Source organism: Larimichthys crocea, chromosome III, assembly GCF_000972845.2.
Source record: "Larimichthys crocea isolate SSNF chromosome III, L_crocea_2.0, whole genome shotgun sequence".
NCBI classification, from domain to species: Eukaryota; Metazoa; Chordata; class Actinopteri; family Sciaenidae; genus Larimichthys; species Larimichthys crocea.
Genome location: NC_040013.1, coordinates 2,985,910 through 3,011,959, shown reverse-complemented (window position 1 = coordinate 3,011,959; position 26,050 = coordinate 2,985,910). Strand labels below are relative to the sequence as shown.

General features: G+C 42.6%; 1 protein-coding gene across 1 annotated transcript in view; it reads right to left on the bottom strand.

Annotated features, from left to right (window-relative positions):
- si:dkeyp-14d3.1 (transmembrane protein 132C) overlaps positions 1-26,050 on the bottom strand; it is a 138,161-nt gene that overhangs the window by 6,284 nt on the left and 105,827 nt on the right. The window contains exons 5-6 of the mRNA XM_027273735.1: positions 12,902-13,045; positions 5,757-5,965 (exon numbers count right to left, since the gene is read on the bottom strand). Coding sequence (XP_027129536.1) covers positions 5,757-5,965; positions 12,902-13,045 — 353 coding nt within the window. The remainder of the gene's footprint in view (positions 1-5,756; positions 5,966-12,901; positions 13,046-26,050) is intronic.

The window sequence follows — 26,050 nt, the reverse complement described above, 5'->3', positions numbered from 1 at the left end:
GCTACAGACATTCACGGTCCCCAGAGGATGAATCCTAATGACTTCAGTGATCCCCTGACTTCCTTAATTGCCATGAGATTTGTGGTTTTGAGTGAAATGTCTTGACAAATGTTTGATGGATTGCCATTAGATCTGGTGGACACATTCATGTCGCCCTCGGGGCGAATTGTAATAACTTTTTGGTCATTCTACCCTTGTTTTGTCTTATTATGGGCTTGTCAGTCTTCTGTGAAGTCCTTTTAAATTGGACTAATCTGTATGAACGGTGCTCTACAAATGATTTGATTGACTGGCTAAGTGACTTTTCATATAGCACCGTGTTAAATATCTGAAGAACTGAAGACATTCCCAGTTTCAGCTGTATTTGTGTTTAATGATGATCAAATTTTAGCATGCAAACACACTACACTGATTTATTTGCACATCAGGCATTTCAGGTTATTTCTATATTATGCAAAAAAAGCAGAGCATAAAATAATTGTTGCAATCCGTGCAGAGTGTAAACACACAAACAAACACTCGTGCTAAATATACTTTTGCAGGTGAGGAGTGAAAATGTCAGCACTGCACTCATCGTGCATTTAATGTGTGGTTTGTGGTAGCGTTTTAATTAAACTCGTCTCTGTCAAACATACACACACACCTTGACAAAGCTCGAGTAATGATGCAGCGTTGCTGATTAGACCACTAAGAGAGGATCAATTCATCGTATGGCTTACCATTTTTCTCTCTCAGTGTCTCTCCTTCACCGTTTTGGAGCACCCGCTCTGAATTGTGAATGTGCATACACCTCCTTACTGCTTTACTTAATAGCCTCCCTGATTGCTCTGTTGCTTGCAAATCTAATCTTATTACTTTGGGCAACAAATCAGCCGACAGAGGCTCGGCTCTTTCTCACCAGGAAAACGACTTTGAATATGACAAACTGGGTCTAAATGGTTATAATACAGCTGCAGTATCATTAGATTATGCTCATAACAGTTTTTTTTTTTTTACATTTTGCCTCAACAAACAACTTTATAAAAACAACAGATGAAGCACCCCGAGGAGAATAAATGCCGTTACAGCTCTTCAGTGTTGCAAACAGAAAAGTGCTTCGTCAACAAAACTACTAATCATATACTGCTGTACTGTAGACTTACACCCGCCTTTCTGTCTAATCATCGACATTTGTTCCTCTGGCCCACTCACACACACACACACTCTCTGGCAAAGGTTGCGGTCATGATAAAGGGCAGAGAAGAAAATAAATGAATCACTTAAAACTATTTTTCTTGTGATTATCCGCTCCACTTGTCTCGTTCTGTCTGAATCCCCTGAGAAATCGGAGTGCACGCGAAGCCGTGGGAATAAAGACATTAGCTGCACACGACCAGAGAAAAGCCGAGGCGAGAGATTAGAGACAGCAAGATTTGGAGTTAAAGGCTTAAAAACCTTCGCTGGCAGGAGTGATTTCACATGCGACTGAGTGACGTGACATGCACAGAAGAAATTATTCGACTGTGGATCACTAAAGGAGTCAATTTAGGATTCAACAAGTGATGCTTCATCATGACTGCGAGGGTGTGGTTGGATCAGATTTGATTGGCAGCTGCTGTCATGCTGTCTTTATTCAAATGATCAATGTCACCTCCTTCTCACTCAAAGCACTGATGGCAAGATATTTAACTTCAGGAATAAAGACGGTTGAATCGATTGTAGATTTGGGAGGAGAAACGACTGTGTCATCAGACCAGCCTTGGATGTCTATCGATCAGTTTATAGACGTGCACCGACACGTCGCTGAATCCTATTTTAAAAGTTTATTCTAGAAATGTGACATCAGATTAAAACATCAGCTGTGACTCAGCAGGTCCTACGTGACACATTTAATGCATGTGCATGAACACTGACTGACGTTTATGTCGTTTTCCAACACAGAACACTGCTCCAACATCCCCGGTGGGAAGATTTGAGTCCCCCTGTTAAATATTATTTTAATTTTATTATGTGAAAATGGTTTTAACTTCCCCACACTAGCATGGCAAGTGGAAATTTTAGTTTTTGTGCCACTGTTTCTGGCAATGTGTCATTAATTCATGTTACTAACGTTCCAGAAGTTTCTGTCCTGCACCATCCACTACATATATTATTACTCAGTCATTATTGCTGCCACATCTCCATTACAGTTTATAGCTAGTTACTGATTTGCTGCTGCTGTGTCTCTCTATCTCTCTATTAAACTCAACCGGTCGCGGTAGATGACCATCCCTCAATGCAAAGCTTGGGTTTGCCCGAGGTTCCTGCCTGTTCTTCCTCATCATCATCGCCAAGTGCTTGCTCATGGTGGAACTGTTGGTCTCTGTAAATAATATAAAGAGGACAGTCTAGACCTGCTCTGTATGAAAAGTATGAGATAACTTTTATTATGATTCGATGCTATATAAATAAAATTGAATTGAATTGAAAGACTGGAGTGTTTTTCCCATTTTCTTCAAAAATTTGAGAACAGGCAAATGCTACTGTAATCATGTGCATTGCATGTAATGTGCCGTGGTGCCGGGGCGAGGGCGGAATAACGTCAAGTGTCGTAAATGGAGCTTTCATTTTCCAGTGGGATTTACAGGGAACCAGTCTAAACATGGAGGGTGTCGTTATTCTTTAGCCATTACACTGTGCACCTGCAATGAACTGGTGACTTGTACAGGGCGTACCCCGCCTCTCGCCCAACATCAGCTGGGATAGGCTCGCCTGCAACCCTAGTGAGGATAAGCGGTTACAGATAATGTATGTATGTATGTATGTACACTGCAATCAACATTTACTCCAAAAAAAAAGTGTCTCTTTGTGATTTAAATGCACGGAGCGTCCTCCCTCTGTCACCTTTAGTCCACGCTGGTTAATTAAAGGCCAACCTTCAAATTCACATACAGGCAAAAGAAGTAGCAGCTGCATAAAATGTGCAAGTTACCCACAAATATTGTTATTCCAAGAAACTAACAAGGTTCATTGATTCATGAATTTGTGATCAAACATTAGTTTTTCTTTTCAAGTTCCTGCTCTCCTCTGATAAATTCACATTCTGCCTCTCCCTCTCGCCTCATTTACATATTAAATACAGAAGAGAAAAACCACCTGCCAATGATTTCAGTCTCCATCATCCAAATTTATTCCAATAGCTGAAAGTTTCCCACCAGTGGCTGCTGTGGTTCAAACCTTTTGCATCACATTTGAAGCGTTTTGAGCGTAAACAGAGTTTGTGACATTCACGGTTAATGAATTGACAAATGGCTACTGATGTTACAGGTGCACGCGCTGACATATTGACTGAATCAGCGTTTGAACAGTACACTCATAAGGTATTAGTCAGGTGTAACGGATTCAGGAGTAAACAAGCAGGTAGTGGAGTCCAACAACTTTAGCTGTGGTATAAATCTGATACGCCCGCTGCTTATGCAGCCGTCTCCAAATCTAATCTAAGGTTAATCTAATAAACAAATCACACTCCTCAAACTGCTTCACAAAGCAATTCTTCTTTCCGCTTCATTCACTTTTAAGCCCTCTTCTGACTTCACAGGAGCTGCTGCATATCAACGTGTGTGTGTGTGTGTGTGTGCCCCGTGGATCGTACACCGTATTTGCTTTGTCATTTTGCTGCATTTCATTTTCTGCTACAATAACAACAACGACGACGAAGGTCATTTTTAGACAAAAATAGGCGGCGCTGCTTCTATATATACAGAAGAAGAAGCAGCTCTGTCTGACAACGGCTGATTGTTTTTTTATTGTTTGAATCTTGCAGGAAATTCAAGTGCGATTGCTTGTTTTTACAGTAGGAAGAGAACACCCCGGTGCGCACAGTTTAAGACAACTGAGTCTAAAAAAACAACATTGAAATTGAGCAATAAAAGATAACTGCCAGAGATTTTTTTTTTAAACACTATAAAACAAGCCGGGAAAATAAGAATCTCTATGCGCATATCTTGAAAGACGCGTTAAAGGAGTGATGCATGCCTGAGTGCTACGCCCACTCTGAGGTTTGCTGCCTGCTAAGGCTTTTCTTGTCCCTGTTTTGACAGGGCTTAGGGAGGGAAGAGGTGAGCCATACAGGCAGTGTCAGTCAAAAACTGTGGGAGGAGTACTTTTGCAAGTATCCCACTTACAGACCTGATGTCTCTTTACTTCTAACTACTCTCTCTCCTGGATGGAGGCAGGTCCCGCCGCTTGTTACTTGTGTGGGCTTGTGGACGGATGCCCATTCTCACCGACAGGCATAGTGCTACTCTGCAAGGTCACGCCTGTTATCCCTCGATAAACAAAGACGGGTGAAAGACTGGTGGGAGGGGGGCAGACAAAGCTCGGTGCAGCCCATCAGCGGTGGCGCTGGCATCAACAATGACAACACAACCCGGCTGTCCCCGCTGATAAAGGCATACCGGCAGCATCCTCGAGACAAGCCATGGCATTAGTCGAATGCTGTACCTCTGTCACTCAAAATAAGAGGGGAGCAGGGATAATTAGAGGAGTCACACTGGTGCGTGGGACGACCAAGTCCAAGTCCAACCTCAACGCTTTTCCAGAAGTAATTACTGCAGGTAGGCTGATAGCTGCTCCATCAATTGATGGATTTCAACAGTTGCAGAGTAGCACTACACAGCGGTGTTGGCAGAGGTGTTGCCAGTGATGAGGCCCCAGGGGAGACGTCTGACCTCCAGACAGCTCTAATAATGTTCTGTCCTACTGATGACTAAGAGGCACGATGGCAGGCCACCTTAAGCCCGTCGTAATGACAGGCCGTATTGCACAGGTCAGCCATTTTGTTATCAGCCAAGAACTGTCAGTAGGGAGGAGACAGCCGGTGTTCGGTCACACTTCTCATCATTATCTTATCTAAAGCTGCCATGATTGAAATCAAATACATCACCTGGAGTAAAGGCGATCGGTTACCTGCTTACACCAAAGCTGGTGCCGCTGCGAGATAGGTGGACAGAGGACTCTGATCATGAGCATCTATGTGAAGCCAACAGGAAAATCAAGAAAAGAACAAACTTTTTCCCTCAAAGGGCCAAAAATGAGACTCGTAGGCCGCCGGCCAAAAGCAAAATGATACGACGAGCCCAAGTTTCCTTAATCGACTGATTTCCTGCCACAACAGATCCTGAAAGTAATTATAATTAGAGATTCTACATATTTAAAGATCATTTTAAATCACCAGAATTAAACTGCAAGAGGAACAATTTATATGATAGTTTTGAAAAATGAATTTAAATTTATTTTCACACTATCTGTCGAGACAAATCGAACATCACGGTCAGACAACGTTGACACCCGGGTCTCGCTGTGGGCAGCACTGATCTAGGAGAAGAACACTATTGTTAGAGAATAATTCAAACTCGTATCCACTCAAATTAAAATTGACCCTGATGCCATTTCACTGAGTGGAAACAAGAGCCTGTGGGAAAATGTTGAATTGTTGTGCAAAAACTAAGTAAAAAAGTAAATGTACAGGCTGAGTATATTTATACTTCATCCGATTAGACGGCCTAATATCTTCTAATTTACTTCTTTATTTGATTTGATTTGATTTATTGTAAATTATCATAGGAAAACATGTTTCTGTTCATTCCTCTAGTTTATTCTCATCCAGACGATGAATACGCTATAAGACGCTTCATCATTAGGTCTGACAGACTGGTATAGTCTTATAGATTCAAATATTATAATATAAATAAGAGAGCAGCACACACACAGGCGCGATGCCCTGTGCAGTACAGTACCTCTGACTGGTGGCCATGACGGGTACCCTCCACCCTTTGATCTGGCTCAGCTCCGTGTCTGACACCTCAATCTGGAGGGGGAGTCGAGGGATCCACACGTTGAGCTCCAGCTGAGCGCTCAGGTATCCGTAGGTGAAGTTCACCATCATCCTCACCTTGCCCTTCATCTCCTTGCCATTCACGAAAACGTAGTCACACCTGTCTGACACCTGCGTGGGATGAGAGAGAAGGATTAAGAGAGACAGTATTTAAGTTGAGCTCCCCTCTGACTGTTGCACTAGATGACTACACAGTGAATTACACAGTGCAATACAGCGGACACTGTAGACCGGGGCCTCCGAGTTGATTATATGGCTTTACACTCCCGAGCTCTCCACTGATACAGTATTTCTCTAACTACTTTGAACAAGATGAAAGGTCCTACGCCTGCCCCACACTCAGGAAAAGAGGCGAGGAGGACTGCAAGGACATCTTTGAACCTGAGGGAAAACAGGTCGTAGTCCGTTCTTCTATTATAGTCCTGCCTACAGCTAAGAGACAAACCAACAGATGGAAACTAGTAAGAGTGGAGCAGTTGTCTCTTGATAAAATGACTAAATTCAAAGCCATCTGTTTCATATATTGCTTTATAAATGGAATGAGCGGGCCAATTTTGTGCTATCAAATGACACAACTCCACGTTGCTTACTGTCTTTGAAGCTTTGAAGCTTCTTTCTTTACTCGTCCCAACGTTTGATTAATGTCCAGAATCTCTCTTTAAAAGCCTTATGATATAGCCGTGCAGGCAGTACTAACACGCACCATGCACAAAGATCTCAAGAGGAATATCCAGAAGACACACACATACATAGAGGTAATTAATCAGTATGTCTTAAACGGAGATAGCCTGTTTTCTGGGCTGTTTGTCAGTCCTATTGATCCCATCATAGAGCAGACTACCGTGGCTGGAACCAGATGGAATTAGATGGTCTGGGGAAATATCTTTTTTTTTTCTCTCTCTCTCTCTACCCCCAAAGTTATTTCTCCACATCGAGATAAAACCATAAACAGCCATTCATCATGAAGCCACGGCAGGATATCCTCTGTGACCAGAAAACTTTTGTGTGTGACAGATTCTATTGCTTTGTGGGAGCTCCCTCCGCTGCACATCACCTCCAGAGTGAAGCCAGCAAGCGTAGACCTTCTGTGGAAAGTAAATTTGTCTGCTTTGTATAAATAAAAGCAGATGTTCGGAGAATTGCTGCATTGATCTTTTTTTTTTTAACACTCTGCACCGCGGACTTCCAAGGGAACCGGTGCGTGGTTGGACGCGAGTATCCTGGTGCTGGCTTAATCAATACAGTCATCAAAGAGCTTCCAGCTGATTCCCTTTGTCACGTCCATGTAGATCCATGCGTGCACGCCTTGTAGTGTTAAATGTCAGTGAAGAAACTTAATATAAGCATCCATACTGCATGCATACCTCAGAGGAATGTAAGCAAAATAAATGATATAACCGCTCCCTGCAGTTGTGCAACGAAACGAGACGCATACAAACGTTTAAGAAGCATCAGTTTTCCTCAATGTCAAACACTGAAATTTGACGTTTGTTTAAGCAAAAACATACTATGATGACACTGCAATTATTGTGCACATATTCCAGTTTGCAAAAGAGAACAAAAACATATTTTGTACATATTCGTAGAGGCAGCATCTGCACCTCAGGTCTCTGGGTGGGTGTTATGACTGACATCGAAGGACCAGCGTTGCTGACTTCTTCTTTTCCTTTGTCCAACAAGCCCACATGGCGTTGCTTGTGCATTTTTTATTGATTTTATTGACATTTATCATTTCATAGCCTTCAACATCTGGAAAGATCTTCAGTTTGCACTCCACTTGAAATTGGAAGCGATCGAGCTCGGCTAAATGCTCCACTTTGGATAAGGAAGTTAATAAGTTCAGTTAAGGAAAGTTTTTTTTTTTTTTTGCATTTCTGCTTTTTGTGATAGCAACAGTAGCGACGGGAAGCTCAGGGAGAATGATGACACGTGCTGCGGTAAGGAAGTCATGCCGTGATGAATGGTACGTGCGGTACCAGGTGAGCTACCCAAGGCTGCTAATGTTAACGCTGACCCACCAGCCGTTTATTTTTTGTTCATGTTATTTCAATACCTGCTGAGTCATCGTCACTTTCCACTCACTCAGTACTGTGTTTGTCCCACTTTTCAAAGAAAGCAGGGAGGTTTGGCTGGTTCACTTTTGGTCGGACAGTCCAGACTAAAGGCGTGGGCTTGATTCGAATCACAAGTAGTCACGGAGAAATGTTGGGAATGCCCAAATCAAAGAACCCCCATGCAGAACACTAATGGGTTGGCGATATCACATGAATAAATAAAACATTTCTTCTTATTGGTAATTACAATTTTGAACAAGTAAGTAAACAAGTCAAAACAAACACCAGTGAAACTGGGATTTATACGGATTTCATGGCATGAATCAATAAAAGTTTCATCCAGTCCATTCTGCACAGTGGCTCAGTGGTTCGATTATCATTTCTTGTCATGGCATGTTGCATGTTCTCCTCGTGTCTGTGTGGGTTCTCTGTGGGCTCCAAAGACATGCAGGTTAATTGGTAACTCTAAGATTGCACCATGGGTGTGAATGTGAGTTTGAATCCTTGTCAACCCTGTGATGAACTGGCAGCTTGTCCAGAATGTACCCTGCCTCTCGTTCGATGTCAGCTGGGATTTAAGACTATCTAATGGCACAAAAGGCTCTCCCACCTGACAGCAAGCTTTATGTTTGTACTCCGGCCTGAGGACCGAGAGCTGAAAGGCGTCCTGCAGAGCGTCCTTCAAGGCTGCAACCAACCACAAGCCAGGCAACTGATCTTCTGATATTTGTCTCGTATTCTCAAGTGGACACGAGTGAGATCAATGGCTATTTGTTCTGCGTTATTGCAGCTAATAAAGAGTACAGAGCATACACAGTAGCACCTCGCTTGTGCACTAATGCCGCGCGACGTTCGCAGTGTAACAGCGATGGAGTTGCTTAATGAAGCTTTTTGAACATTTCCACGAGGGCAGCTTTGCTCCCCTGGCTACAGTCAGTCGTGGAGCAGATTGGAGCTCCGTCAGGGCTCGCAGTGTGAGAGAGAGAGAGTGTGTTTGAACTGATAAAGACGTCAGAGGAGTCCCTGCTCCTTATCAAGACTCATTGTTCGACTCTTTCTCTCTCACTGCGCCCAGGCTGCTGATACTGAAATGCGTTTAACGGCTCCTCGGTCTCCAAATTTTTCTTGCGATCTGTCGAATCGGGCACGGCGGTGCAGGCCAGATGACATTGATTAGGCTCCACGTGGGACTCATTGACCATATCTAACATGTATGATACGATTAACAGACTGATCAATAATCAAATATCTATAGTCTTATTCCAGTTCACCCTTAACTGTTGCTGTAGGAAACGTATGTGTAAATGAAGTGTAAGGTTTATTAACATACAGCTCTGCTACAGTATGTCTCATGACAGAGAAAATGAACTGCCTGCTGGCATTTCTTTGATCCATTCCCAAGCAGTCTAAGCTGAAACAATTATGGGAAACATGGCAACTGACATCCCAACACATCACGCTGATGCGCTCGCCCCTTCCTGCTGTGCCGCATCATTGGCCACCATAGCCCTGAATCAATATTTTAACATACAAAGGCTTCCTGAGTTAATCAGCGGTACCTTTAACCCCCTCGTGCAGCCGTCAGAGGAGGACATGTGCTGTGGCAGACCGAGGGTGGGACTGTCTCTGTGAGTTACACACCCTCCGTCATTCTGATTCGCAAAGTATCATAAACGTCCAGGAGGATCCGCTGCCACATTAATCAGACGCATTAGGCAGCTAACGGGAGAATACTTACAGAGGACATTAAGGCTGTCTCTGGATCTAGCCCAGGAAATTAACAACTCACCAGACAGATACAATCCACAGCAGATATGAGCGATGGGAGTAGGGAGCATGAAGGTGGGGTAAGCCTGTCTCTGGCTTGTACACAGACTTGGCTTGACAGAAGCAATTAAGCCGCTCAGACTCCTCTGCATAAGCTACAGCACTCACTTCAATGCAAGGCGAAGGTCTGTAAATATTCTAATAGCCCGGCTCCGTGGAAGCAGCGGTTATAAGAGCTCGCTCATGGCATGACCTTGAGTAAGTACAGTCCATGGCTAACATGGAGACGGTTTCTGGAAACTCATTAACACATAACATAACTGTGAAACGTGTTTGTGCTGTTCAAATATACTTTTCATGTGTGTGTGTGTGTGTGTGTGAGTGTGGGAGCTGAGATATTTCTTTTCTATAAAGAAGTTTTTAAGGAGTCAGAGGTAACTTCTTGAAGCGTGACGTACCCAGAGAATGTTTGGACCTTTTCTATTTAAAGAACCAGACACAGCACCGGCAGAATTATACATTTACACTCACATTTTTATTCACATCTTTTTTAAAACCCGCAGCCATTTGGGGGCAGCTGAAACAAACTATGAATGCAACATTGACTTATTGTCATCTTTAAAGTCGATATGACAAAGCTGTTTGCTAACAGTTGTGTATTTATTACACATGCAGCAGATGCAGAGTCGGTCTTCGCACCAGCTCCCGAGGGGAATATCTGGACCTGTATATATCCATTTTCCTTATGTGTTTGTTGATTTTTGATTCACGCAACAATAGCGTTGGTCCGATTGCACCATTAAAGGCTGGAAACTAATCAGCATGCTTCGGTCCCTTTTGTACCCTGGAAGTTTACTGTCCTCCAGCTGCATGCTGCTGAGACCCAGGGTGCAAACTACAGGGGGGGCCAGAGGGAGAGCGGCTCCTTTGTAAGACGCAAACTCGCCTGAAAACATTATTTGTGAAATGCCCCTGAATTTCTCTTCTTCCGTCTCTTCATCATTGTGAATCATGTGTAAAATTATCGATGTGATGATTCGTGCATGGGGGTGATTCATGGCCGATTCACTTTAATAAAGATAACAGCAGAGTTTTAGGTGGGTTGCACACATCACCCACACATTTTTATGTCTTAATTGTACAAAAATTCTCAATTCCTTGTAGGCAACCTGGTGTGCTCCAATACATTTGTGCTATGTGCTGCTTGCTGTGTGTTTTTAGAGCTTTGTAGTCAAGAAGCAGCTGCAAAAAAAAACAGCCATGTTGAGGGCTGTGGACCAAAACAGTGAGCTGAAAGACGCTAAAATGCTCCATAGAGGTGAGGAGAACTGCAGAGCGGCGTCATTAATAATTTAACTGTTGATTATAGCTGCTTTAAATCTCATCACTGTATGCAGCTGCAACATAGCTGAGCCTATTTATGCCAATGTGATACTACAATCCACCCACATCCAACACAGGACTGTATGCATCGATCCAAACTGAACTGTCAAAACTATAAATCAAAAAAGAGCATCAATAATGAAGACTTGAGTCCTATTTCAGCTTTTCTTGCTGTAAATGTTGGACAACAAGTGAAGCAAATCTCTGAAGAAAACATGTGACCTGAGGTGTTTCAAATTCTCTGTAATTACAGAGCCACAAGTGAATAGAAGGATAATTGAATGTGCGGAGTCATTCATTATTCAGGTTTAATTTCACTCTGTGTTTACTTATAGCTAATTCCCCAGGTCAGAATCAGATAAATTAGTCATGTTTACGTACATGACGACAGGCTATGATTAGAAACCGGCTTCCCTGAGTGAGCTGCGGTGAGCGCGTGGGATCAATGTTCTGACCTCGGGATCTCAGCTGCAGAGCTGTGGCTTTTTTTTTTTCTTCAAACATCTTTGACTGGAATTTAATTTCCCAGCGGAACTCACTTAACCATCCCTAACTCACGCATCACACACGATGAAGGGGATCGATGCGGTAAAATATCCCTCCTCTACTTTTGATTTTGTTTCATTATTGCTCTTTAGTGTACATTACTCCAGTTTGATTTGCTGTATGCTACCATCCCTCCTGATCTCGACAGGCTCAGACAGGAAACACGGTTGCAAGGAGCTGCTCCTACGCTGTTTCTTCCCTTTGTATAGATCATTAAGGAGTCATTGGGATTCTGCTGGACATCGACTTCTTTTGTTCTGGGAGCAAAGTCGCTGATACCGGGGCTCAACTTTACAACACCGAAGGCATTTTTATTCTCTAAAAATGAAGGAAAACTGTCAGCAGTCTCCGTATAGCATATAGACACTCGCTTTCATGTTGTTTGCCGCTGTTTGTTTATACTTTCCGGAGGATTTATATAGACGTGCTAAACATAGACAATCTTTTCATCTATCCTTCACACAAGCCAGTCACAATACATGTGTATCGTCAGCCGTTAATTAACTGCACACGTTCGTTGTTCCTTTTTCAGTTCCATCTTGCTCTGACAACCAGGAAAGTCTTGCAAGCTGCCAAAAGTCTGGAATTTTTAAAAAATATTTAAATGATATTTACAAAATTCTTGACTCTCTCTGACTTTTAATTGAAAAAACATCCTTTCGAATGTTGAACAGTTGAAAAAAAAACCTTGATGTTACACAACAAAGAACAAAATAATTCTATGCAAGTCGTAGAAAAGCGTCAGCAAAACTCTGCTCGGAAGTCCAGCCGATGGCGAGGCACGTTTATTTTGTGCTACAAGCCAAATGTAATATGAATTTTAAGTTCGAGAAACTCTGCAAAAGAAAATGTGGAATTAATATGTGTTTTCCGTCCACTGCTGTTATATGAGACAAATCACGATAACTGGTTGATTTTTGGTTAGTTTTCAGTCGGGTGCTGCAGAGGAAGAAGACACAAACGGTGTAAATGTAGAAAACATGATGTAAATCTCACATTTAAGTTTGTTTAATGTAAAATCTGTCTCCTCGTGGCTCCACACGGATCTGTTCTGCCTCTCTCCGGTGCAAGTGCAAGCTTCAGAGATGTTTAAGTCACATGTTCATCATGACTCAGCTGTTCCCGTTATCACTATTTGCTTTTAGCAACTTTTCCACCTCAGCCAAGTGTAACAAGTTTCAGCACTTTCTTTTATGCACAAATTGAAAAAGTACATTCACACACACACACACACGCACACACTCGCTCTGCACACACACATACGCTGGTTTCTCTTTCAGCGTTTCATCTCACTGACCTTGACCACATCCTCGTCTGTGGAGCGACACTTGACTGCCTCGGAGACATCAATAACAGAGGCATCTATTCCAATGGTCACCACCTTCACTGGGACAGCCACTGTCTTCCCAGTCAGCACGGCGGTGTTCAATATCTCAGAGTCCTAGAGGCGAAGAGAGAGAGAGAGAAAGAAAGAGAGAGAGTAATTACTGGCTGCAAAAGAAAAGAAAAAGTAGGATTGGAAATGACCTCAAGAGACTCTTCACAATCACAGCTCAATTAGTGATTATCGGTTAAACTCCTGAAATCACAACAGGACAGCTAATGGCTGATGACAGGTGAGTGCAGGTTTCTGTCGTCAGGTCAAATGTGCATCTACGGTGTGAACTCAAAATCATTCCTCCCGTTCTTTAAAGGCGCAGCATGCAGCATTTTGTTTCCCATTCCCATTCTTTTGAGCAGTTGAGCTGTTGCGTCTGTAAGACGAGTCTCTAAATATGAAATTAACCCCATCTACGTGGGGGGTTGTTCTAATTATGGCGAACGTCATTAACGGTGTGAATACAAAACATTCCACGCTCTTCATCCAGCTAATTGATGGAAGTAATTAGCATAACATTGTGGTTGGCTGGTCACCAAAATTACAGATCGGCGGATAAAAATTCGATTCTACTCGATTATTAAAAAGAGACAAATGGAAAGCGCTGAAAGAATTATATTTCATGTTGGAAAATCATCCATGCTGTATTACATTTTCCGTTTCCACTCAGACACATCATCGGTAATGCAACATGGAGTGTTCTGTTGCCAGGGCTGATCCAGCTTTTATTCATGCGGTCCTGGATCCACAGCAATTTGAAGACTCTCTCTCTCTTTGCAGTCTCTGCGGTGGTTATGATTACCCTCCTCTTGTGCATGTGTAATTTCCTACTCTGAGCTCTGCCAGAAGACGCCTCAAACTCTGCCTTTACATAGCTAATACCATTTGTACCTTCAGTCATAAGCCAGGCATCTTTCCTCACTTGGTTTCCTCTTTGTTCCAGCAATTATTGATCCAGTGTCATAGATGTATAATTGTTAATTAGAATAATAGATTTTATTGATAAGTGGTGTTTCTCTACAGAGATGCAAAGTGAGGTAAATGTCAAAAACACCGAGTGGTACTGGGAATAATGTACAGTAAATGCAAAGAAGAATACAATAAGATGCACCAGAAAATATACAAAGAACAAGGGAAGGTTTGAGGCTGGCCAGCAAACTGTGTCATAGATAGAAAGGTTGTAATGCCCCTATTTCCAGACGGCGTACATAACGAGAGAAAAATGCAGATACTGTGCTCTGCACCGGGAGATCTTCAAGGAGGAAGGAAAAGGCAATGTCCGACTGTGTTCTTTGAGCCTTCCTGTCCATAAAACACCTTTATTTTAATAATTTACACTCCATGGAAGGCATTAACTATCTCTGCTTTGCTTGGTGTGGGACTGAACTGTGGTTTGGTTTGGATTCAAGCAATTAAACTTAACTTTAAGTTCAACACATGGGAAAAAAAAACAGGTATTATGTCGTACATCTTTACTGTATATTGGCTTTATAGGGCGGAATAATTCAGTACATTCAACACAATGTATTGAATATACAATACAATGGATACAACTAATGGTGAGACTTAATGTGCCAGGACTCATTGAGCTTTCACAAGGCTCTCTGTGTGAAAAGAACCAATGCTATCATTTGCTCTTGGACTGTACTTAAAGATACTCTTAGTGAGCGACAGCCATGGTTCTTTAAGTTCAATGGCACAGCTTCATCACTCTGGACATAAATCTTAACCTTTTATTACATACACACACTCTGTCTCACACACACACACACACACACACAGAGGTATTGTCACAGAAGATAATTGGGGCCAATTAAGATGAGTCTGAGTTAACTTTTACTCTCAAAAGTCACCCATGCATACTGGATTGTCTCTGCCGCGTATTCAACCCAAAGAACTTACACTTCAATTAGGCAGATTGTTAAGGAACCCCGGGCGGCACATTAAATGGCTGCCATTGAGGTCAAAGTGTGCTCCTTAATACTCAAACTATACGATGAACATGGTCTTCTTGGAACTGGGGAGCCCAAATGACTTCAGCTAATTGTACAGCATGACAAACGTCTCTCATTCTGCCATTGGGATGGTCTTAGACAAAAGCCCTGCTCAGATTTTCTTCATTTCAATGGACAGAAAACCTCAAGATACTTTTTTTTTTTTTTTTTTGCCGTTGTGTTGAATCTTTGCCAGCACTAAAGACATTTCAGTGCTTTTCTATTCAGGTAGCTACTATTATTTTCCTTTCAACGGAGAAATCTTACTCCGGAGTGATGCCTGTTGAATAAAATGTCACATTCGTTTGGAGTAATATCGCTAAACCTGACAGTGGCACTCAGGAACCAATCTGCAGCGTCTGACTTCCTGTCACTGCATTCATGTGTATCCCACTGTCACCGTGTGGAAGTACACAAGATGTATACACAGCCCCGTTAACTCGCTTTCTAAAGACTTCCCCTCGTGTTTGTGAGCTTGTGAATCAGAGCCATTCAAAGTATGAAGAGGAAAAAAAAAAGAGAAAAGGAGGATTAAGTTTGGTTGAAAGGAGCCTGGTCGTTTGTAAGCATCAATTACTGAGACCATTCAGCTCTGGAGTGAAATGATTATTAGTTGAGCCAAGAGATACCAATGAATCACAAAAAAAACACTTAATCTTCAAATGGCTTTTCATTACAATTTTATAGACTGTGACAGTGTTATATCGCAGTCTAAAGCCCCCTCTCACTGTGCCACTGACTCTGATTCAATTCCCCTTAAAATCGAGGGTTGCTGTAAATTAATTCCGTGTCTGCTGGGATTCCTCCATTTCCAGAGGGTCATCTATAATACATGATGGGGTAAATGGTTGGGACCTGGTGAAAGCGGAGGCTAATGTTAGATTACAGCAGCTGGAGATGACCCAGCAGGTTGAGAGCTGCAGAGTGCAGGGCCCTGGCAGTAATAAGCCACAGCGGGATCCCGTGGTGATGCATCAATGGTCCACACACTCAGACATAGACAGCGCAATTAAACACGAAATGGAGGCCAGTGGTGCACATCAGCAGTGTTACTCAGTCATCTTACAGTGGTGTGAGAGAAGATACAGGGAAATTTGGGGCCTGTGAAACTGATGGGGGAGAGATTATCATTAAAATGCAATTTAACCTTTGAGCTCTGTACCTGCTTTGTTTTATAGTTCCATATTTCAGAACATTAAGAGGTGCAACATGTAGCCTTGTGTGCTTTATAAGTGTGTTGCTTAGAAGAATGTAAAGAAGTAACTAAATACCCCGTTCACGTCTGTCCGGACATTGAATTTCAGGACGTATTTCTTGATAACACCCAATGTACGAGGCGTTCAGATGAGATAAATGTGTTGGACTGAGCGACGCAGATGGTTTCCCTCCGTATCAAATAATAATCCAACGGTTTCCCCGACAAACAAGCAAAATTGATGTGGCAGTGATTTATTAGGAGATAACCGAATGACGAAGTGTGACGTTATCTGAAAATAACACACTGCGAAAAGAGTGCGTTATTTATTTATTGGATGCGCAGCGGTCTGAATGGATGATCTCAATTACACAGCAGCAGCAGCATGGCCGCTGCCAATATACTACATCAAAATGTACAGTGAAGTATACTGTGTATTCATGTTTAGGGGCAGTGTGTTCTTTAAATAGATCAGCAGACACAGCGAGAAATCAACCCTTAAAAATATATTTTAAGAAAAAATTGCAAAATTATGCAATAATCAGGATGGTCCCTATCATTCCAGTTTAGATTGTGCTTTTAGTGGTGTGTACGTATAGTATAATTTAGCTGATTTACAGCGAATCATATTACAACATGCACCACATAGTGAAGCCTTGGGATCTCCTTAAAGTTATGAATACCGGTGCAGTAGTCCACTGAGGCCTCCAGCAGAGTAGTAGAAACAAAAATCTAGTTTTCATTCATGTTTTGGGGCAGTGTGTTCTTTAAATAGAACAGCAGACATTGTCTTTAAAAGGGACAACCTTTTTTTACCCTTTACTATATTTTAAAAATATATTTTATGCTCCCCTCTGCAAGACGGTTCCTCAAAATCATGTAATAATCCAGTTGACACATTACTTAAGGGCCCTATAATTCAAGTTTAGATTATGCTTTTAGCTGTTCTACAATTAATCATATTACAACATGCACCTGGAGTCTTTGGGTGCAGTTGTTCACTGTATGGTCACTTGGTAATCCAGGCCAAATCTGATTTTTAATGTGAAGTAGTAGTTTAAAAGTTTTAATCTTTGTTTTTATCCATGGAGTATTGTGCCATGAAGTTGGAATCAAATTTCTTTTTTTACCTCTTCTCATGAAATGATTGTGAACATGTGATTTATTCTTGATGGATAAAGTGTAAATCTTCTCTTAACTTTATTGATTCATCTCTTCCAAAAGTGTCACAGTGAAAATTTAAACCACAATTAACCTGATGTGTATAAATAGGAATATAAGGAGGAATATGTCTGAAAATGTTTTTACAGTGTAGATATTTTGCATTTCATTATTTACATTTTTGCTCCGTTCTTCTAAGTAAAGCACTTTGGATTTGTTTTTTTATGAAAGGTGCTTTATAAATAAAAGTTAAAAGAGTTACAAGTTACAAGAGTTTGAGCATTGCACTTGAAAGCAGAACCGTATCATCTCTATAGATATTACATTTATAAAAAAAAGAGTTTAAGATGAGCATTGATCAGAGCAGACGTTTAAATGACTCAAGTTCTATTTGTCTCATATTTCTGTCCTTCAGCTCTCCATTCTCTCCTCTTCAGTAGCACATATAAGAACAATGAGAACAATAATGTTGTCTTAAACATTAATATAAATGTACAAATGCATTTGTTAGTACCTTCAGAGTAGTTTCTATGCATGCGGCATGCTTTGTGGTTTATTTGATTGTCACCTGTTGACGCTGGTGTTTGTACTTTACGCATGCACCAATCTACCCCCTCAAGTCTCGCAGACAGGAGTCTTTTTGTTCAATAATCTGTGGGAGAACTGCCTGTCTGCTTTATCAAGGATCTCTCTCCGTTAGCATTCAGCACGCTGCTGTGGCTGGTAATGTGCTCTGGGCCGTAATTTCTGCCTCTGTCTCGGTTAGATCTGAAAATAAGTGAGATTTATGGTGTCAGCCTGAGTGACACCGCCGGCATGAAAAGTAGCGAGGCTGCCCATCCTGGTGTTGCGATTGGCCTCTTGCTTCTCTAACGTATACCGTAAAACGCATCCGCATTCTGACCCTGCTATCCGGGCTACTGCAACAAATGAACAGGTCAAGTACAGTGAGTTGGGGATTTTAGGGGTTGCATTATTCATGGTACAGCCGAGAAAGAAAGAGAGAGAGAGGAGGTGGTAAACAGTGTATGTGCTTAGTGTGTACACCTATTTCATGTCGGCACCTTATTGTTGTGGCCGTCCAGATAAACCCAAAAGCACAAGTCAGGCCAATAAAAAATCCTATAAGCTAAAACATCTAATCTGGTGCTTTTACTGCCGTGATTGATGACTTGTCATTGAACATGAGTCTCTTTATGATCCTTCATGTCATCTCAAGAGCAAAAGCATTAAGAGGGAACCATGAAGTATGCCAATAGTCAGCTAACCTATAGTAAACGAAACATTCATGGTTCTGATAAACATTTCCATCCCTCGGTGATAAACTGTGGGTACGTGTGAGGAAACTCAAATTGGAGTAGAGGGACAGTGAATTATATGCTGTAGACATTAAACGCCACTCAGACACTGTCCTGAAGCTATTAAGCAGACTAAAAGAGACATGTCCTTTCATCAGCTCCTCTCTCCACATTGTGCAATGCTCAATGTGCCACTTCCCCTCTTCTATTCCAGTGGGCGTTTAATTGGCTAGAAGCGAGAAACATGGAGGAGAGTGGGAATAAAGGCCTTGGTAGCACCATGCAGAGCGATACATCACTGCATGACAGCGCATTGAAGTGGTGGGATGGTGGTGAAGCCAACACACTGCCTTTTAATGAGGGTCTCTCTCTCGCTCCCTTCTCTTCTCTTCCCACTCTTGCTCCTCCAAGAACGAGCCAGTTCCTCCTCCCCCCCTTTCCCCTTGTTTCTTCCCGGTTGGCTGGATGGAGGTGGCCTGCAGTTATGTGGCACACAAAGACCCATCTGCAGTGTGCGTGGCAGTGCCCTGTCTGAGGTACAAGCAGGTCAGAGATCGGAGCTGCTCATTACTGTTGGCAGTGGACGGTCGGGGAAGGAGATTAACTCGAAGGCTGCTTTGATGGTGGATCCGCTCCAGAAAGTGTCAGCTTAAGAGGAGAGGTAATGGGAGATCACGGCGAGGATCACATGGACAGGATGGATTGGTGCCATGTTTGAAAATAAAGAGAAATTATAGAAAGGGCACTTCATTCCTTGTCACAGTAAAGAGCGGTCGAACGCACAAAAGTGGAAATGTGTGAATGAGCTAAACTGTTGGATGGCGTCATAAATGACACATTTTCACCAGAGTCCTTTATGAGAACTGTTGTATTTACAATTTCTGCATTTGTGGGGAATCTTCTGGCAAACCAGATACATATGCTCAACCTCAGGCAGTTTCATGCATAGTAAACGCTGTAGTTGCTCTTTCATAAGTTGCTTCTTTCATGCCTCACAATCACTGGCTAACTCAGCTGCTCGGCTACCAGCTGACTAGTAACATCACACATGGGTGGCTGTGGCCTCGGAGGTACTGTAGAGCGGGTGGTCCACTCAAATCAAATGATCGGCGGTTGATCCCCCGGCTCTCCAGCCTGCATGTCGAAGTGTCCTTGGGCAAGATACTGGACGGCTTGTGTGTGACCTTGCATGGCAGCTAATGCCATCAGTGTATGAATGTGTGTGAATGGGTGAATGAGATATGTAGTGTAAAAGTGCTTTGAGTTGGTCGGAAGACTATATACTTTGGCTCAAGGTCACCGTGCAGCAAATAGCCCCCTGTATAACCACAACTTTACTACCCAGGCTCGCTGTTTCCCCCCTGTTTCCAGACTTCATGGCAATTGTCTCCAGGTTGTGGATTGTTATTTACCTACTGGACATGAAAATTATATCATAGAAAGAAAATATCTATGTCTTCCTTTACGGATGTATTATTTCTCCCTCTTGCTGCTGCTCTGATTCTCCAAGGTCCCTCAAAGGACAGAGACTTTACTGCAAAAAAATCTAAAGGTACAAACATTTGCTTTCAATGTTCAATGCCTTGAATTCTCTACCTGAAATAATAGAAAAGCAGCATTTTACTTCTGAATGTCTGACCAGAATTTGACTTTTGACGACCAAGCTAAAGACTCGCTCGGTACCTGAATGCGCTGCATAACAATCAGAAACTCTTGGGCCTAGTGGTGGAATGATTTATGTCGTATTGCTGCCCTCACATACTTTAAACAAAGGGCAACCAATGACGCATCGAGAACTCCCCCGACTCTTCATCTGCTTGGTCAGTTATGCAAGAGGATTCGCGCGACAGTTCATGGACGGTATCGACGTTTCAGTCTCATTGAATTTCTCTCACATCATTTATGAGTGCGCATGATTTAAGGGTAAACTTTGACTGTGGGGAACTGTCACACTGACAAACTGACAGGACAAATATCTAATAATAAAACTGTCCCTGGTTCCTGAACCTATATGGGTTGTTGAGAGTATATTTAATTTTCTCCGGAGTCTATTTAAGTGTCAATCTTAAATCAAGCATCAATGTTTTATATTCAGAGAGATGTACAGGATGTAAAGGAGGACATTCTATGTGTGACAGGATATAGTGTAGTTCTTTGAACTCCTCTTTGCTGCATCCATCCATCTTCAGGGCATCACTTCCCACCATCCCTGTCCATAATATGAGTATCAACAGAGCTTATTCATGTCTATACCTTCTAAATAAAAACAGGAATTATTGCGGGGGCTTGTGCTGGATGGATGGAGCCACCCTCTGGAGCCCAGCAGCCACAAACACCACCTCACGCTGTGAAAAGGAGCTTTTGAATAAAACATCGCCGGACCCTGAGAAGAAGTACAATATTTTAAATTTATAGGACGAATGCCCTGCAATTCTCATGAATACGATAACTGTAATACATCAAGATCAATGGGTCAGGAGGGAGGAGCCGGCGTCCCTGGCGAATTTCAACAACAGTCAGAGTCAGATCCTGAAGAACCAAGGTCAGGCACGAGGGAGACGACCAGCTCTCTGCTCACCTAGATGAGTAAGACAGCTGCAGGGGCTCCGGGGGGAGGCAGCTGGCGGCTGCTTTGACTGATACTGGATCTGGTGCATGGATGTCTCACTGGTACCCCTGCTGTTTGCCCATTGAGCCAGTGCCCAGAGGCCAGAAGCCAAGGAAACAACCCTGCCTGCGCCAGTCTGCTCAATTTCAGCCCGATATCTATCACACTTGGCCGATCGATGAAGAGTTCTTCACCAACAGCCAACCATGCCTGCGGGAGATGACCTCCTGATCTCTGTCTGATTTCTTCACCCGGCTCTGATCGAGATCCATACTGCCAGCTTAGCTCAGCTTAGCTTGGCTTAGCTGCCCTCTGGACACAGACCTCTCTCAGCAGGCACAAAGGTCAGCTCCACTGTAGAGTCCATTACCGCTAAGAAATACACACATTCCTTTCAAACCTCAGCAGGTCAGGATTAAAGTCAGAATGAACAGAAATGGACCAGAATGTGAAGTGGGAAGTTAACAATTATGGAGAGATGTGAGATATGGACATTTAGTCTGTCGCTCTGAGATTAATGTGTCAGTCTGGATCGTACCCTTCACTTTATCCTTGCTTTTTTTTTTTTTTTTGCCTTTCTGTACAAACTATTTTCACCATAACTGACAGGGTTAGAAGAACAGAGCGGGCTACAGTGACAGGGATGAAGGTTCGCAGCATTCAATTAGAGAAACTCGAACATAAGTGGTTCCAAAGGGCACAGGTCTGAGCCATTTTCTGTAGGCAAAGCAAAATAAACTTTTACACAAATGCAGTGTTTGTTGCATAAATCACGCTATGCACTGTGGGTCATTTTCCGAGAATCGCAAGACAAGTCATTTAACCTCGCCGCTGGAGGAGCTTTCAGAAGCGTTTGGGAAAGGTTAGCTTTCTTAATGGTGACTGATAATTTTCTGATGTCACCCTAATGAGCGAGCCTTGCAGAAATAGGTTCTGCAGCAGCAAAGCTCTAATCACACACTGCAAACACACACACACACACAGGTAACAGCCCCAATCCCACAAGTTTAAACTTTCAAGCATTTCCTCTTCCTATGTGACATTGGAAGAACTTACCACTAGGCCGTAATGTATCTGCTCTTTTTGAAAGTATCTCCAGTGTGTGCAGCAGTGCGATGTGAAGTACAGGAGTTCACCCACTCACTTCCTCACTGTGCATGTTGTCAGTCTTCCCAAATACTTTTTGCATCCTTAGTAGGAAAAAAAAAAGGAGTTGCATGGAAAATGTGCGAGCACCGAGGACTCTGACCGTGTTCTGGATTAGGTGACCATTTGTCACAATCTGTCCTAATTAGCATTACATGTAGTATGCTACACATGCGTTATGCCGCAGCCTCAATTAGTACGACCACTTCATTGTCAGCCTCTGAGCTGTACAGATGCTAATGGATGGCCCACTTGGGGTCCATCCATCAGCCCCTTATTGTAAACTGTATGACTCATGCTATGTGGGGAAAAAAAAAGAAAGAAAGAAATGCTATTCTGTTCCACTAAAACACTCGAGGCTTGCAGCAACAGAGACTCAGCACTAGCGGAACAGAGTGGCTGAGGTTATTAGATAACTGAAATCAGGTGCTTTCAAGCGAGGTGTAGCTTTTGATAAACAGCTTGCATGATATTACCTGCGCCCGTGCTGCGTTCCTGCAGGATTAGCCGGCATACAAGCGCTTATGTCTGTATGTCTAACTATGTGTTTGATAAATGGTCCTCTCGCCTGGCAGGGAGAAGATGTGCATTGCAACAGAGGGAATGGAATCGAAAGGAGTAAAATGAAACATTCATTGGAGGATGTTGATAGATGACTTTATCATGTGAGAGCAGAAGTGGCCAGAGGAGGCCAGGGTGATGATGTATTGTTTAACGATACATTGGAGCGGTGCGTGAATGCAAACGGCCGCTTTCATTTCTCCTCATCTCTATGCCCGCGGATGCCCGTGTGAGTGAGCACAGTTTGGTGTCTGGGCTGGAACAGGAAGACTGATGAGTCCAGATATGATGTATGCCCTGTCCTCCTGCTCCCTCTCCATCACCAGGCATCCACAGCATGGGTAATGATGATGAGGGCAGCCTGGACAGGAGCGTATTACTTCACGATGGTAAAAGATAATGGACCAGCCTCCTACTGTGCAGGGGAATCTGCTCAGGCATCCAATTACTGCCTTTAAGATCCATCTCAACATGACCCAAAAAAACACACAGCTCACTCACACTATAAGTGAAATGGAGGATGCCAACAGAGAGAGGCGGAGGGTGACGAGGAAGGCAATTAATCTACACTGTTAATATATTAATGTATGTTTGTCTGGAAAGATAAAGCAGACAAAGACCTGAAAAATCAGGTGAAGAGAAGACACGGGACAGGTGAGTGTTGTTACAGAGCTCTGAGGCATCTCCCTCACTCTAAACCGACTGACGAAAACTTTTCAGTATTCTTTTCATTTTCCTGCTTTTGAAATAATTGCTGCATTTGCAGAACTCTCGCTTCGCCGTTTTGAAATCGGCGACAAAAGTGGCGAGCGCTGCTCTGAGCTCCCCCGATGCAGGTTTGGTCTGTGACAACACGCAGGAGGAGTCCTCTTCAAAGGGAGCAGGCATAAAAAAATAAAAAAGAGCGAGCTCATCTTTAAAAAAAAACGATGTCGCTGCTTTCCCAGAGGTGTCACCCATGGCAGAGCCCATCACTTGGCTAGGAAAACGCAATAAAAAGACCTTTTTATAATAATCAATTCCAGCAAGGGCGCAGTAATTTAGAACACGCCGTAAACGGGCAGAGAAACGGGGTCCGAGGAGTCATTGAAGTAATAGGCCATAAATGTGATCAAACCCAAAATAAGCTTCCCATTACTAATAGTCATTAGCTTTATTACATTACAACCTTTACAGACACGGTCAGTTATGGATCCTCGTTCCGTTTATGGGATTATTTCTGGTCCAAACACAATTACGTCGGCGTTTCCATTACGACAAAAGACAGTCGAGCTTATTAGACTAATTAGTGCTAATTACAGATGAAAGGACCTTCTAAAGCAAAACCACAGAGCTGTTGTGTCAACAGATGCCTTCAGCGTGCTCTGTGAAGTCTCCCCTCTCAACTTGATTAAAAAAAGATTGGAGAAATTTCCCCCCATTCCACTATCTCCGAGAACAGACTAAACTCTGTGTGTCTCCTCAGCACTTTCATCTGCAACCTCCATTTACCGTCACTGATCACAACAATGCTTACAATAGCTGTAATAATGAGACAGTACTTCAAAAAGGTATTGAATTAATCTTTACTTTGCAGTTATGGTACCGTAGCTAACTACGAAGGCTTGGGATGGGCGTCTGGCACCAGGTCCTGACTGGTCAGTGCCACAATACTGATAAGTTTCTGGACAAACAATATTATTATCTGTATTTATGTAGCATTATATATTTAACTAACAGGGCAGAACATTAAAAGTGTGGGCTCACTTCATTAAATTTGATAATATGTGCACCTAAATGCAAAAACTCAGTGAACTATTTAACTTATTTCTCTAAAAAAGCAAAAATAAAATGACTGTTGAATCTTTTTACATCTTTTCGAGTTATGTGTTTATTTTCTGCATCACATTATGGTGAGTAGTATGAATAAGAGTACCAATAAGTATCAGTACCAAAAGACAGTATTGTTATCGATATAACTATGAAATCCTAATGATACTGTCGTATTTATTCAGTGGCGATGCAGTTGGAGATGTTTGAAGAGAAACTCTGCCGACATTGTCTTAGTTGTATAACAAATTTATTACAATGAGTTCAGTATCGTAGCAAGTAAAACGTTACTTGGAGAGCTCCTGGTCGAATGATGAGACTCTCCTGATCTATGCGGGACAAGCCCTTTTATACGGTGGAGGTTATGCCACAAGACATGCGATCAAAATAACTCGAGTCAGAAGGACAGAGATAAGAAATTCCTTTACCAGGATACCCCAACCTTTGGCCTGACCTCTTATCTATCCAGTTAAAAGAAACCCCTCAACCTACATCACATCTTAAACATCAACACATCTGACAGCGGCTCTTTGCCTTATTCAAATAACCTCAGAGTCAGGATGGATCAAGGTAACAGCTAGTGACCATATTATGTATATAATAGTATTAGCATTAGTATGTGACTATGCATCTATGTGCAGACACCTTCATACGTCTCCTTACAAAGGCAGCTTTCAATGATGTGATGTAGGACTGCTAATACTGCCAGTCCCGCTGTGAATCAACACCACCGTCTGCTGCCCCAGTTTTCGGCCATGGTCAGCTCATGACTTTGGCTCTCGGAGACCCAGATGTTTTTTTTTCTTTTTTTTTTCCAAGGGTTAGGGATGAAATATCAGACTTCCACCAGTGCTGAGAAATAGGACGAGATGTCTGTGTCGCTGTGCCTCTCCTGTTTAAACCTCGCCAACAGGGCGACCTTGCGAGGGAGGAGGAATCACAACCCAACGTTCAATGAGGAACTAACAGCAGCTACGACATGAGCTACGGTCATGTGTGTCATGTGTGTGTGTGTGTGTGTGAGGACAAAGTAACAATGACTGTTGCTAAGGAGATTCATGTAGCTGCTGCTACTGTAGCATCAGTTATAACCGAAATGAGAACAGCACTGAAGACTTTTCTGGATAGAAAAGAAGTTTTCGCTCTTCTTTTCTGACAGTGCCTGCTCTTTCCCGAACTTTTTTCCAACAACAACTTTCCAGATGGTTCTGCGTAACAATCCAACTGGCTCCAACTTGTAGTTTCTAGTGGGAATGTTACAAAGCGGCCTTTTTAAGCTACAAGGCAGCCTTGTAA